At 37.4% G+C, this 15,243-nt stretch overlaps 1 protein-coding gene across 6 annotated transcripts in view; it reads right to left on the reverse strand.

Moving 5' to 3' along the window:
- The window catches only part of CPEB2 (cytoplasmic polyadenylation element binding protein 2), a 72,442-nt gene that overhangs the window by 50,347 nt on the left and 6,852 nt on the right, over nucleotides 1-15,243 (reverse strand). For all 6 annotated transcript variants that reach the window (XM_053901685.1, XM_053901683.1, XM_053901681.1 and 3 more), the window contains one exon: nucleotides 7,292-7,382. In XM_053901685.1, the coding sequence (XP_053757660.1) occupies nucleotides 7,292-7,382 (91 nt within the window). The remainder of the gene's footprint in view (nucleotides 1-7,291; nucleotides 7,383-15,243) is intronic.

The raw sequence follows: 15,243 nt of genomic DNA on the forward strand, positions 1-15,243 counted from the left end.
ATTATTAACAAACGATTACATGAAGAATCCATTAAAAAAAAACATTGAAAGTTAGCTACCTACCTCTAAGGAATGGGGATCTGAAGCAAAGAGAAAAGAATGAGAGAAGACTTCTATCTTTTGTTATAGAAGCCTTATGGCACTATTTGACTTTTTAACTCGGGTACATATCAAACCAGGTTTGAGGGAAGATAAAAGATTTGACTACTGCAAATATTTTAAGCTTACATGTAGTAGACAAAGATTAGAAAAAATTATACACCAACATATCAAGCATGGTTGGTTATTTTAGTTTGTGGAAATAACTGATGATTGAAAAATTCTTCCAGATTTCCCAAATTTTCTTTAATGAACACATACTATTTTTTTTTTGTAATAAGAAAGTAAACATTTAAAAAAGGATAAAGTCCTATACTCTACAGGGAAATCCTTCATTAGAGACTCTCCGATACCCTTCAAATACTAAAAGCAACTAAAATTCATAGGGCTAATTATCCCAAGTACCCACTTTTACCGTGACAAATTCTATATGAAAAATGTTGTATTTCTTGACTTTCAACCTAAAAATAAGAGTTATAAGCCCATAATTAAAGTCTTAATGAAGATTTGTGGTGAAAACAGGCTTTTAGTAAACCCATATAAGCTCTGAATAAATAAATGTGATTTTAAGAAAATTCACTGTGGTTTCTGAATGGTTTTAGTTTTTAAAGAAGAAAAACTGCATATTGTTGTAATTCAAATTGCTTAAACAGCCAAAACTGCCTGAAGAAATAACAATTTGTTTTCAAATTTAATAATATTGTTGCTAATTACATATTGTTGCAACTACCTGAAAAGAAATATAAATAAATAAAACTTAAAAAATCTCTATTCATGATACTATACTTCACGTAAATTTTCTAAAACAAGAACTTTTACAACCACATTTTCACAACTTCCTCTTTAATCTGCAGACATTGTCACAGAAAACAAAAGTTAAAATCTTGAAAATTGTACTTTTCTTGAGATGAATTCAATTCTGAGTAGTTTGAAGGGTAAAGTATTAAGGTATGAGGCATATTACAAGGATCAACAGCAAGCATCTCTTTTTTTTTTTTTTTTTTTAATTTATTTTTGGGACAGAGAGAGACAGAGCATGAACGGGGGAGGGGCAGAGAGAGAGGGAGACACAGAATCGGAAACAGGCTCCAGTCTCCGAGCCATCAGCCCAGAGCCTGACGCGGGGCTCGAACTCACAGACCGCGAGATCGTGACCTGGCTGAAGTCGGACGCTTAACCAGACTGCGCCACCCAGGCGCCCCAACAGCAAGCATCTCTTAACGTCAAAATAATGAAATGTGCACGGCTTCGATATAAATATGATTTTTTTCAAAGTTAATGATTTTTTTTCTTATTTATCAAGGCCTGTGGTCTGTAGGAAAAAATAAAAACAAATGAAATCCAGGGGAAAGTACGCACAAATTTCACTCCTTTTTAAAAAGAAATATTTTTGGGATGCTGGGGTGGCTCACTCGGTTGAGTGTCTGACTCCTGGGTGGGTTCGAGCCCTGCATCGGGCTTTGCGCTGACAGTGTGGAGCCTGCTTGGGATCCTCTCTCTCCTTCCCTCTCTGCCCCTCCCCACTTGTGTGTCCTCTCTTTCTCTCAAAATAAATAAACATTAAAGAAAAAAAAAAAAGGAAACATGTTCTTTAAAGATTGAAAGCATATATACAGCAATCCCTCCTTGATGATTTTTTTTGAAGACATGTTATTATACGTGATTTGCACTTTCTGGAACTCCTGAAAAGTTTACTCCAGGAAACACAAGTGGGCCGAAGACAAGTAAAATCTGTTCTGAAGGATGCCTTCCACTCTCTGCCAGAGAAATCAGTGAAGGCAGTGTACCAGGGGCTTAAGAGAATCAACAGAACTGCTCGGGCATATAGATGATTGGTATTAGTTTTACTCTGCACTTTGCTGTGTTTTAATAATGTCATTAAAATGTTTACAACTTCCAATAGATCTCTTTCATCTTGTTCCCCTGTTCCAGAGTGTCTCCAAGTGTGCTCTCTGCACAGGCCGCAGGGCACAATGTCTGGGACTGGGCTCCTGAAACCCGCCTGATACACATGCTCTCAGAGTTTGAGAATCTCTGCCCAGCTCAACACTTCTTAGGTTCAAAAATGTAAATTCTCACACCAGAGACTTTCGGAAATTTATACAAGGTATTTTCTGACTTAGTACTACAAATTTACATTACGGCCAGCTGAAGAGAACCAGAGGGAAAAGAAGAGTAGAAGAAAAGAGGCAAGAATTGATTCGGTACTACCACAACCATTTAGCACCTTACACAGAAGCAATTCCTTATCTTCTCAGTGAAACAGCACAGATTCCACTTCGGGAGTCTTGGAAAATAGGAGCTTAGCAGTCAAGTGATAAAAATGATGCTAGACGCGAAAATACATAGTAAATAAAGTTCTGAAGGCATCCACTTTTAAACATGTGTTGCCATAAAATCCTACTCTAAATCCTTTTTCCTGATTCCTTTAAGTTGTTTAGGGAACACTGGTAAAGTCATTGTGAATTGCTAAAGCGGATACTTCCAAGAACTGTAATATTAAACTGCACTGCTATCCACAGTTTTTGAATCATTGTTTTTTTTTTAGCTGAAATTAATTTTTTCTTTTTTTCCTGTTATCCTTTTGGGGAGGGGGATGAGCAAATTTTGGTAAAAATGCTTACACAGTAAGACATTTTTGCAGATTGCTCAGGGCAGGGAGGATAGAGAGCTTAACAATAATCACCGTCTTGTTCTTTTGTTTAAAGCAGAATGAGCTGACCCACACATACATAGCAAGATCACAGATTATTTAATATAGGTATGCAAAAACAAAACTGCAAAATTGCAAAACTGCAGTTGGCAAAGCATGATTTGCTTTAAGCATTAAAAGAATCTGTATTTGTTCTTCCTTTGAAAAGAAAAATATTTGCCAAGAATGAAGACGGTCATCAGAAAATGAGATGTTAATGGCAAGAAACCAATGCAGAATAAATAAAAACAGATCAGTGTCACGAATACTAAGGAAAGCATAAAACGGTGTGTTAGTGCTCACGATCTGGAGAAGACAGCACCTGCTCCCTAAGGCTGAGCAGTTATATCCAGTTATAGCCAGTCAGCATCAGGTAGCCCTAAATGAGCTATGCCAGGACTGTCTGCTTTCAGTTCCTCAAATGTGACAAGCTCTTCCATACATCCCGGCCCCTCTGTCTAGCTGACACTTTCCGCCAGTGGTTTTTCATCTTTGTGCTGTTCAAGCTTAAGGTCTTAGCTTTCTTCACTCCACAGATGAATTAAGTATCTCTCTCCCTTTACTTATGACCTACCCAAGCACCTTATCATCTCCCTCCAAGGCACTTCAAACACTCTGGTTATAGATTATAACAGGCTGTAAATTATAACAGGCTGTAGATTATAGCAGGCTGTAAATCCCTTAAGAACAGAGACTGTATCTGTTTTACACAATTACAGCCAAGGTCTTGGACACTGCCTGGTACAAAAGTAGGCACACTCTATGGACTAACGTGCATCCGGACCTCCATCTTTGTTTGCCGTCACTTCACATCTGCAGAGCCCCCATGAGACAAGACCCTTCCTACCTGCTATGCTAACCCACAGAACCTTAACAGTAAATAACAGAGGTTCCCCTACTGACCTGTAAAAACCACCGGAGAGTGGGAAAATGGAAACAAGCCGTAGAGTGAAGTATTCTGGACTTCACTGGGGATGCGAGGTGTTAGTACAATCAGTCAGTTCTCAGACCAGTAACCTGCCAGACTTCCTTTGGATTCCAGAGAGCTGCTTGACTGTTTCTCTTCTACTGACAGTAACTCTTACCTTGAGTAGTTTCTCTTTTCCTTTAGAAAAGTAAAACCGAATGCCAATTTATAGTTTCTGCCTTTATCTCTGTGGAAGTCAGCCTCCGTGACACCCTCCACTTATGCTTGCCTCCTAGTATTCACATCTCTTGAGTAGTGGCCCCCGCCCCCCCCCCCCCCCCCCGAGTTGAGTAGGGCTGACCTATGTCACTGGTGGTAGGATGCCATGGAAGTGACGGTGTAAGACTTCTGAAGTTAGGTCATAGAAGACCCTGGAACATTAACCTCAAGTCTGGATCTTTGCTCAGGGCGGGGATGGGGAGGGGGGCATCCAGAAAATATACTGTGAGGACACCCCATGGAAAGCTCAACATGGTGAGTGACTGAGTTCTCCTACCAACGGCCTGTGCTAACTTGCCAGCCACATGAGTGAGTCACCTTGGAAAAGGAACATCCGGCCCCAGTCACGCCTTCACATGACTGCTACCTCATGAAATCCTCAGCCAGAACCAAGCAGCTAAACCGCTCCTGAATTCTAACCTACAGAAATTGTGGAGCCGATAAATGTTTATTGTTGTTTTAAGCTGCTAAACTTAGGACTAATTTGTTATACAGCAATACATAACAGTAAAATCTCTTATCACTTAAGTTCATGTGAAAAATTTTCTAGAAGCTTTCATCATTAATAGAAAGGTAAACAAGAAATTCATTAAAAAATTTACACTGCAACTCCCTTTCCATTAGATCCCATAAGGAAGGCAAAGCACATGGCTGACCTTTGAAAACATTTAAAAAGGATAAAGTAAGATTAATTCTATTTTTTGAAAAAAAAAAAAAAAAAGACTGTATTAAACTTGTATTAAACAGTGGACAGAGTTTTCTGAAAGGAATGAAAAGATGAGATGGAAGAGACGGGACACAGGCTGCAGTGCTGCCCTGAAGACAAGGACTGGACAAACGGGGGAAGTCCACAGACTGGTTTCTTCTGTTCTGTCACAACCTTGCTTTAGCAGATTTTACCGAGGTCCCGCCCAGAGAAAACATGCAATGATCAGAGTACCAGGAGGAAGATACATGACAGGATGTCCCAGAAGGCAGTGAAGTCTGTACTAGTAAGACAAGAAGAGTCTTTCAGTAGTAGCTGTGGTGCATCAGGACCATTTTAATAGCCATTTGATGGCAGTATGCACAAGTACCGGTCTTCTTTCTTTCTCTATAGAGGTATCTCTCAATGTTTTTCTTTATTTATTTTTTTCTTTTCTTTCCTACCATAATAAATGTAGGATACAAAACACTCCCAATTAGAGAGTTGTGAGGTGCCTGGGTGGCTCAGTTAGTTACACCTCTGACTCTTGATTTCAGCTCAGGTCATGATCTCATGGTTGGTGGGACTGACCTCCACGTCAGGCTCTTGGGAGCCTGCTTGGGATTCTCTCTCTCCCTGTCTTTCTGCCCCTCCCCTGCTCACTCTCTCTCTTGAAATAAATAAATAAACATTAAAAAAAAAAAGAAAAGGAACAGAGATTTGTTACCATAATTCCTAAAGGTGGTACTGAGCACATTTTCCCCTTCCCATTCTAACGAAAGAATTTTGCCTTCACTTGAGATTTGTTTTTTAATTATTAAATTCCTCTTGGTCTTATGCTGCTTCCATTTTCTTTTTCAAAGTCTTCTCCAGTTTTATTATAACATAGACTTTAGAAAAAAAGAAAACTTGAAATGAGAATGGTTTCTCTTAACATCTTTAAAAGGCCTTTTTAAAGACGACTGGGAGAAACGACAATGAAAACCTTTTCATTATTTGCTGGTAACAGCTGATGATGACTTTATCTTACATTAGAATTTCTAAGAGTTTTCTTTCTACATAAACCAAAGAAGTAAAGAGAGGGAACTTCTTCATAATCATAAACTACTGGATTCTATTATCAAACAGTGGATAGAAGACAGATGCCACTGGAACTGTCAACATAACAGGGAAAGAGAAAAAGACCCCATATACAGATACTCGAAAAACTAGACTGGGTTTTGGTTAGAAGCAGCTCCCTCCACCCAACCCTCCCACCCCCACCCCCCGCCAAAAAACCCCCAAAAATCCCAAAGTATAATAATCTTTATTAGTTTCTGAGGAGGAGAATTACCATCCCCACACATTGCTAACAATCACTAATGATGATCCCTTGAACTTCTTAAGCCCCTTAAAAATAAGGGAATTAGACAAGAAACTAACAAAATCCAGAAACAGAACAAACCGTTTGGATAACTGACCAGTATTGCCAACACAGCCTCAAGCCACCACCTTGCTGCCGACACTGAAGTGCTACAGTTTTGGGCTAAAATCTTATAAGGGAATTCTTATTTGGCTTTATAGAATTAAAAATATGGACAAATTACCAAGTAACACATGGTTTTGATTCAGAGAGCCAGAACTAACCAGTTAAGCTGCTCCTGAATCCCGACCCGTAGAACTCTGTGAGGTAATATTTATTGTTGTTTAAGCTGCTAAATTGTGGAATAATTTATTGTGCAGCAATAAATAACATATCTCTTATCACCCAAGTGCACACAGTTTGCTAGATGTTCACTGTTACTACTGAAAGGCAAGGAGATATATTGTACAAAGAAATGTAAAATAACAACAAGTAATGTACAAACAAATAAAAACAAGTATGTTAATGGAATATCTTCAGATACAGTTAACAGTAAGGCTGATACTGTGGGATCAGTGGGGCTGACTCTTTTTCCTAATTCGCCCCAACTTGTATGAAACCTCAGAGAAGCTCCCATAAAATATCCCCTCTCAAAATCCTATGACGGTAGAAGAAAAATGGGGAAAGGACAATTTTAGGTTGGAATCACTGTGAACTGTAAATACAAATATTCCAAGGCATTTTTTTTATTTCTGAATTTGACAGAATTTTGGAAAAGTTACTTCATAACTTTTTTTTCAAGTGTGTGGGCTGAAGCTAATACGGTGCATGCAGATTTATTTATGTATTTATTCTTCATTCATTTTCATTTGTGTTTAAAGTAGGCTCCACACCCAGCGTGGCGCCCAATGCAGGGCTTGCACTCACGACCCTGAGATCAAGACCTGAACTGAGATCAAGAGTCCGACACTTAACCCAGTGACCTACCCAAGTGCCCCTGAACTAAACAATTTTAGATCCTTTCTTCAACCTCTGGTAAACTGCAAGATATCTCTAAACAGTGGCTTTTTGTTCAATAACAAGAGACACAGGTTTACATTTCTCTCTGCATAAATCAGCAGGTATCTATATAAGCTACAAAGGAAAAAGGATGACATTTCACACAGGTTTTTATTAACAAGCATAGTACAATTTTATAGATAACATAAGTGCTACTTAGTGCTCATTTTCCTACATAAAATGGTGAGACAAAGCGGTGGGTGATACAAGAAAAAAAAAGCCACCTACCCTTAAGAGGATCATGCTCTGCTCTCATAATATCAATAAGGGAATTTTCCAAAGAGTGCATATTCAAACTGTCATACATTCTACTTCGATCCTAGAAGAAGAGAAAAAAATAGACTCAATATGATCTATACAAGTTTTCAAAAACTGATGATAAATATACCATACCATCTAAACCTTCTTACATAAAAGAGGACATCTGATTAATATATTACTTATCAGTCTGCATCCCAAGACAGTATCAGTAGCTAAAGATCTCATGAGCTATAATATCTCTTGTATTGGAGAGAATGCTACATTTAAGATCTCCAAAATCACATACCAAAAATAATCTTATTTCACTGGCAGCATTAATACAGTAAAATAATTGCTACTGTTATCACTCTCAACTTAAAAAGATTTGTGAAATGTTATACACGTAGGAAGCAGTTTTAGCTGTTATTTAACTTCTATACTTTTCTCATATATCCAGGAAGACACTGGCACTTGAAAAATAAATATTTTGGGGGAAAGGAATTAATCCCATAATGGCACCACACTTTAAATATCTATCAAACGGGGTACACATTATTTGACTTGGTCAGAATTTCACAATAAATGCATAAACATCTCATACCATAAAAATCAAAAGAATGAAACTATTAATATCAGAACAAAGACTAACACCTAGAATACTTATATTCAAATCTTGCTCTCTGAAGTTCTCACATGTTGGTCTCTGCATTTCTAAATTCGCTTTCCCTCCAAACCCTGCAAAAAAGGCAGGGGGTGGAGGGAGGAAAGGGATGACAATATTTCCACCTTCCAAGTTTCCTGCCTCATCAAGTCCCAGAACAAAGTCTTTTGTGTAGCTGGGAGTCTTGTTTGCTAAATGTTAAATCTCTCAACTTGCTTACTAGAAGGAATCTGATTCTTTAATGCTTAATGAATTTATACTGTTCTTCTGCCCAACACACCCTCAATGTACTTGAACAAATACACATAGGGAACTATCGCAGCAAGCTCTGGCCCATGCCCAAGTCACCAAAAACAAACAAACAAACAAACAAATAAAAATTTCAGTGGTGACCCCCACCCATTTAAGTGTGTGTAGGTGTTTGTACAAGTGTCTGTATATGAAGGAGAGTCAGGGCGGGCCATTTTTAACTCTCCAAAAAAAAAACAAAACAAAAAAAAAACAAAAAAAAAAAAAAACAAAAAAAAAAAAACCACAGAAAAAGGGAAGAATCAGAAAAGTAGGGGAAAAACTCTTTGCAGAAATTAGAATTAGGCATTTTTTAACCTGCATGAGCTCCAAGAAGGACCATGAAATCTCTGAGATTATGTACAATATCCTGTATGGGTGTGTACACATATTTTTTTTCCTGAAGAAAAGGGTTAGGAATTTCATCAGTTTTCCAAAGGAGTCCACAATCTAGGGATGATTTAGAGACAGTCTTTTGGAAAGCTGAAGACAAACCTAAGAAGCTTTCGTGAAAATATGTTGATTTATTTACTCCACTTGAGGTTTAAATTAGGGTTGTGAACTTTTTAAAACTAGGGGGCCAGAATCAGTATTATAGACTAAACAAGTTGCTGTTGAGGAATTTAGAAGTGTGCAAAGTAGTACTAAAGACACAATGCTAGGCCAGAGCTCTTACTCCAGCATGACCACAATACAGCTACATTGGTACTCCTTGTCTTTTACTTACTTTATTTTTTTTATTAAAAAAAACTTGTTTTAACGTTTATTTATTTTTGAGACAGAGAGAGACAGAGCATGAGCAGGGGAGGGGCAGAGACAGAGGGAGACACAGAATCCAAAGCAGGCTCCAGGCTCTGAGCTGTCAGCACAGAGCTCCACACGGGGCTCGAACCCACTAGCGGTAAGATCATAACCGGAGCCGAAGTCAGATGCTCAACTGACTGAGCCACCCAGGTGCCCCTACTTACTTTATTTTACATCATTAACATGACTTTGGTGAAGGAGGCACAGATAATCACTGAACTACAACAGCGCTTCTCACACATGAGCATGCTTCACAATCATCTGGGACCCAGGCTGCTGGGACTCTGCTGAGACAGAGTCTGAAATTCAATAGGTTTAGAGAGGCCCCTAAGAATGTGTATTTACAGTAAGTTCTCAGGTGATACTTAGACTGCTAGTCCACAAACCGTACTTAAAGAAGTGCTGGACTTCTTGATCTTATAGTTTACTAAACCTCTTTAGGCACTGCTCTATCTTCGAGAAAAGAAAAAAATTATTTCAGAGTAGACAATGCCTAAAGTCCACCTTAATAATAGAAAAGCCACAGCAAAGCAAATAGACATATTAGAAAAGCAAAAGACTCAAAGTACTATGTAATAAATGAAATAAAACTAGTATAGAGAAGAACATGGCCCTTGGACAAAAATTACATACAATTTTACTAATCTCTCCAAATATTTCCATCTTCTGTGCTTCCATTTTACTTTATGCATAATTAATTTGTTGATTTTCCTGCCTCACCCACTAATCTAAGCTAATTAGGGGTAAGGACCTTCTAATTATGAAATATAGCTGGCTCTCAAATATTTTTGAATGAATAGTACCCTAACTCTACTAAAAAAAACTCTGCAAATTTAAGTTGAGCTCTGTGAGGACAAAGACTACATACAGGACCATAAATCCCCCAGGAATAAGGACTCAAATGGTAACTAAGACAAGACGTATTAAAGATGTATTTAGAATAGAATTAACAGAATTAAAAAATGTAAACTATCATGATAAAAACTGTTCACATAATTAAGCAAAGAAACCTCATTAGGTATGCTGTATCGTACAGGTTCTAAGATGTATTATAAATACTTTATATTCTATTGCCTTAAATTCTTACAAAGAAAATACATTATGGTTTAAGGCTATCTTCTCAGGCTGATGTTTTCTTTAACAGAATCAGACTACGCCCCATCCTTAACAGACCTATGAACTTGATGGTGACTCTCACCACCACCCAAATGACTTTTGTTTCTTGGTTTTTAGTCACACTCTAACTCCATTCAAAGAGTTTGAGTTTGATCCTGCTTTAGAGCAAAATTTAGAGTAAAATCATTGAAGTAACTCCATATGTACTCTCAATGGGCCAGGGGCAATTACTTAAGGTAAGAAGGGAAATGGTTATTCAATAAATATCAGCAATCACTAGATAGTCAACCGACAACGGTTATTCAAAAAAGCGGCACGTATTAATAGCTTTAGCTTTAATGCCTACGTTGAACTGAAATAGGGTAATGCCCACATATCAGGTCCCTATTTTCCCTTGCATTTCAAGTCTTTCATAATGAAACAAACTCCTGCTTTAGTAAAGAAAAGAATAAAGTCATTATACAAATATTAGCCAACTTATACTTTGGTAAGCATCTGCTGCATCCCACATGATTTTTAAAGCATCGAACACAAAATAACCTTGACCAGGCAAAGAGCTCCTGACACCTCAAAACCACTTTCTAGACTTAATGAAACCTGTAGGCTCATGTCTAAAAAAATACAGGTAATTACATTAAATAAAGTATGGGTATTAAAATATAACTTCTGGAAAAAACGACAGAAACAAATCTGACTATAAAACAAATACGCATTTTTCTAACATAAGGATATTAGAAAAATTTGTGTTCACAAAAACTGCCATTGATTTAAAAACTAAATGAAAATCCCGAAACCATTTTAAGGAAAACATAAACACACCAAAGCTGATTAGCTTACATATGGAAAATCATAGCAATGTAACTTAACCTACATTTATTACTACATGACTATTTGAAAACAGCCAAGAAGTTTCACAAAAGTAAGAATCACTATGAGGAATCTACCTTAAATATGAAAATTATCTGGCAAAGAATCGATTTAAATGGGTTTTCATAAACTGAGATTACAGAATCCCACAACAGTGAACAGGTAAAGCTCAGAAAACACTGGAAAACTATAATCTCTTATATTCTAATATTTTGTTATTTTCTTGAACCCAGACTTTTGGCATAAAGACTTACAGAAGCAACCATACGCTCCTAGAAAGACTGCAGGACACAGAAAGAACAAAGTAATCTAATCTCACATCCTCATCTTAAATAGGATAATCTAAAAAAAAAGATTATAAATGCTGAAAAATAACTAAAGAGGTCAAGAATATTAAAACTAGTACAACAGAAAGAACTTAAACTTAATTAAAAGGGAACGTTTCAATGGGATGTTACATTTTTACTTTGAAATATGCAAAACCCTGTCTCATTTCAAAAGACATGGTCAAGTAGAACATTTTCCTCTTGAAAATGAAATGTTCTCCCAAAGAATAAGGAGATGGATTATGGAAAAACCCTCTATTGTCATGTTTAAAGATATACCAGATGCTTTAACATATATCCTTCTGGCTAAGTAGAGAGATCCACTTTTGTTGCATTTTTGTGTTTGGTTTTCCAATTTTTGCTTTAAAATAAAACAGCAAAGTTGTTATTAATACTGTCCTCCATTTCAAGCAAACACTGATTTTACACTCCTGACGACGCAGTGCTGTTGCACTGTGGTGAATGAGCAGCAGACGACATGCTACTGTCTCCCTCCACAATGTAGCATCAGGCTCCTACTCTCTCCTATCAGTCTCTAGTTGTTCTACACAGACACCCCTTCTTCATTCAACTGGGCTTCCACCTTCTCAAAGGCAAAGAACAGAACTTCTCCCCATATAGCTCAAGGATAATTAAAACACTACCTCATACACAATGAACATAACAGTTTTTGAACTTCCTTTATGAATCTGAACCTTGACTAAGTGGCATGACAGGGACTGAAAAAAAAATTTTTTTTTTTAAATTTTTTTAAAGGCCCCAACGGCCAAAGGTATACTAGTATCCACAAGGGTTAAATGAAAAGGCTAGTAGAAAATATCCGGTATAAGAACGTATCAAGTACAGGGGCCCCTGGGTGGCTCAGCTGGTTGAGTGTCTGACTCTTGACTTTAGCTCAGGTCAATGGTCTCAAGGCTTGTGTGTTTGAGCCCCGCCTAGGACTCTGCATTGACAGTGCAGAGCCTGCTTAAGATTCTCTCTCTCTGCCCTCCCCAGCTCGTGGGTGTGCACAGTCTGTCACTCTCTCAAAATAAACAAATTAAAAAAAAAAAAATGTATCAAGTGCAATTAGAGAAGTGAATGCAGGATACAAAACTTAAAAAGCATCCATTACCTAAGCAGGTTACAAGAGACCCATTCTCTCTCATTTTCAGTGTTTACAGTTTGATGACTACCACCAATGTCCTTAAATGAGGTTCATCACCTTTAAGAACCAAAATTTAAGGAATGCTTTATTAAATGAATGAACAATTGGACTTGGTCTGCTACTATTTATTGTTTTTGTGCAAAGTGAATAAAGATACCAAATAATATATCTTTCTGAGAGACCTCCAAATTATCATCTATCATGTTGTCATAACAGTTTGGATATTAAAGATTGGTGCAAAGCATCTTCAATGAATTTAAGGTAGTTTATGTGACACACTCAAGAACTTCCATAGGAACAAAAATACAGAACTAAATATATTCATAATCCCTTAGCTAGAGGACAGGCCGACATACCATCTCATAGGCTTTATGGCTATGTTACACCTTTAAAGGGACCACGTTGCTAATTATTTAGAGAGAACTAATGTGCCATATATAAACCTTTAAGTAATAATCTCAGCTACAAGTATATTTACTTTTTGATTTAAAAAATTCAAGTATTAATGAATAAATAAACTGAAATCTCAGTATCTAATTGAAAATTCAATTTTAAGGTAATTAAAAATCACACATCTAAGTATAATTTCTTGCAAGGGTAACTAGCTAATAGCACTTTAAAGAAATTAAAATACCTATATTAATTTTATTAAAAACAATTTTTATTAACATTTATTTATATTTGAGACAGAGAGAGACAGAGCATGAGCAAGGGAGGGGCAGAGAGAGAGGGAGACACAGAATTTGAAACAGGACCAGGCTCTGAGCTGTCAGCACAGACCCCAACGCGGGGCTCGAACTCACAGACTGTGAGATCATGACCTGAGCCGAAGTCCGAGGCTTTACCGACTGAGCCACCCAGGCGCCCCACCCACGTTAATTTTAAAGTCAGAAATGTGCATAAAACTTTACCCTTGTTTTTAAAAGTTCTAAATTTGAAGATTTTTCCATAAGGACATAATTACTTAAAATAAGAGAATGCCAACCAACCCTAAAAATGCTATATATAACTGAAATAAAACCAATTTTCAGAATGATTTCTTTCCCATTTACTGAATGTTAATTACATGTCCAGTTCTTGGTATAGGTAAGGCCTCAAGTATCCAGGTACAAAAATTAAGACTCTGGTTTTACAATTCAGTATATTTTATAGGCCTACTCGATTTGAGACTAAAAGAAATAAAAAGTTAAATGTTTTAAAATAATGTATTTGTTAACTGAGGTTTATTAGTATTAAAATGTTGTACGTGGTGGGGAAAAAAGTCAGAATGAAAATATTTCCCCAGATATTTAAGTGCTTAAGAATTTTCTGTAATTTTAACTTTGCCAAATAGTGAGGAACTCCCCAATGGTTTAAGATACCAATTGGAAGTTTACAGCTGTTGCTGTATTTTTAAGAACCTCAACTTCAAATACCTCAACCTTTTATGGAAAGATAGAAACAGAGAACAAATTTTATATAGTTAAGTACCTTAGGGTGCTCAAAAGAGAGAACAACATTGCTTTTCAGCCTATTTGGGAGGCCATACAGTACACCTGGACTGCCTCAGTCCAATTCCCACCCCTTCTCCCCAATAAACTAAGACCCTTGTATTCTAAAAATAAAGTGTGTGTGTGGGGGGGGGGGAGGTGGATAAGGAGGAAAAGAAATGGCCAAAATAGATCAGAGAAAGTATAAGAGCTGGCTAAAAAGGCCTTCCATGATCTAGTTCAAGGTTCTCCTTTTATAGATCAGGAAACTATGACCCAAAGAGATGAAAGCCCATCATCAGTATGCTCCGATGTCATAAAGACTGAGAAAGATGAAGGACGTTCAGGTTTTAGGCCTCCTTTCTTTCTAGTTCACTTCACTTTCCACCATCTTTCTCTTCACCACTCTTCAGCTTCCATCACATCACACCTCGCTTCAAGGGTCCACAGGGAATGCTAGTATCTCAGCAGTTTACCAAAAGAAAAAAACATTATCTTTAAGCACCCAAATCTTTTTTGGTAAAATGAATTTATGTGAAATGCTCGGTTATAACATGGGTAAGAACAGAGTGGCTCTGACTGAAGTCTAAGTGGGAGCACTGGAGGCCCTGCTCCCAGAGCAGCCAAGGAAGGGCACCTCTGTAGGGCCCACTTTGAAAACTTCCCTTTTTTCATCATCACTTCTATCCACTCTAGCTCGTCACCCACTGACAGCATCTCAATAACCTCATTTCTCTACACGTGCCCCGCCCCCGGGGGTCCCTTTATGACAGCTAATCTGTCTTCTTTCTTCTCCATAGTTAATATCCCCCGTCTATGGATCCTCGTGCTGCTTCCTACACCTGCTCTTCAAATAATTATGTCTCTTCTTCTCTAAAAACACGTCCCTTGCCACCTTCAAAATGATTACCATAATTTTCCTCTTCAAACATACCATCTCCTAGGCATTTACGTATTCAATTTGAACAACATAAAAGGGCTACCATAAAAATGTCACTAATACGGCCTAACTGAGCCAGAGTGGAGAAGAGGGTAGAAACAGATGGATAGCTAACTTACATTGTTAACAAAACAATAAATTATAAATTATAAATTATAAATTATGTGAGATAACCACTTATTTCTAAGTGGAGATCCTGGCAGGACTATTTTGGTAAATAGGTAGGACTTGTCTACAATAGGTGCTAATGGTAGATTACTGAAGTTACTGCTAACCCTCTAGGTTAGAAGGCTATTTACAAACATCTTATTGATCTATTTAT

Source organism: Panthera pardus, unplaced genomic scaffold (genome assembly GCF_024362965.1).
Source record: "Panthera pardus isolate Hobbes unplaced genomic scaffold, ASM2436296v1 HiC_scaffold_13, whole genome shotgun sequence".
In the NCBI taxonomy this organism is placed as follows: Eukaryota; Metazoa; Chordata; class Mammalia; order Carnivora; family Felidae; genus Panthera; species Panthera pardus.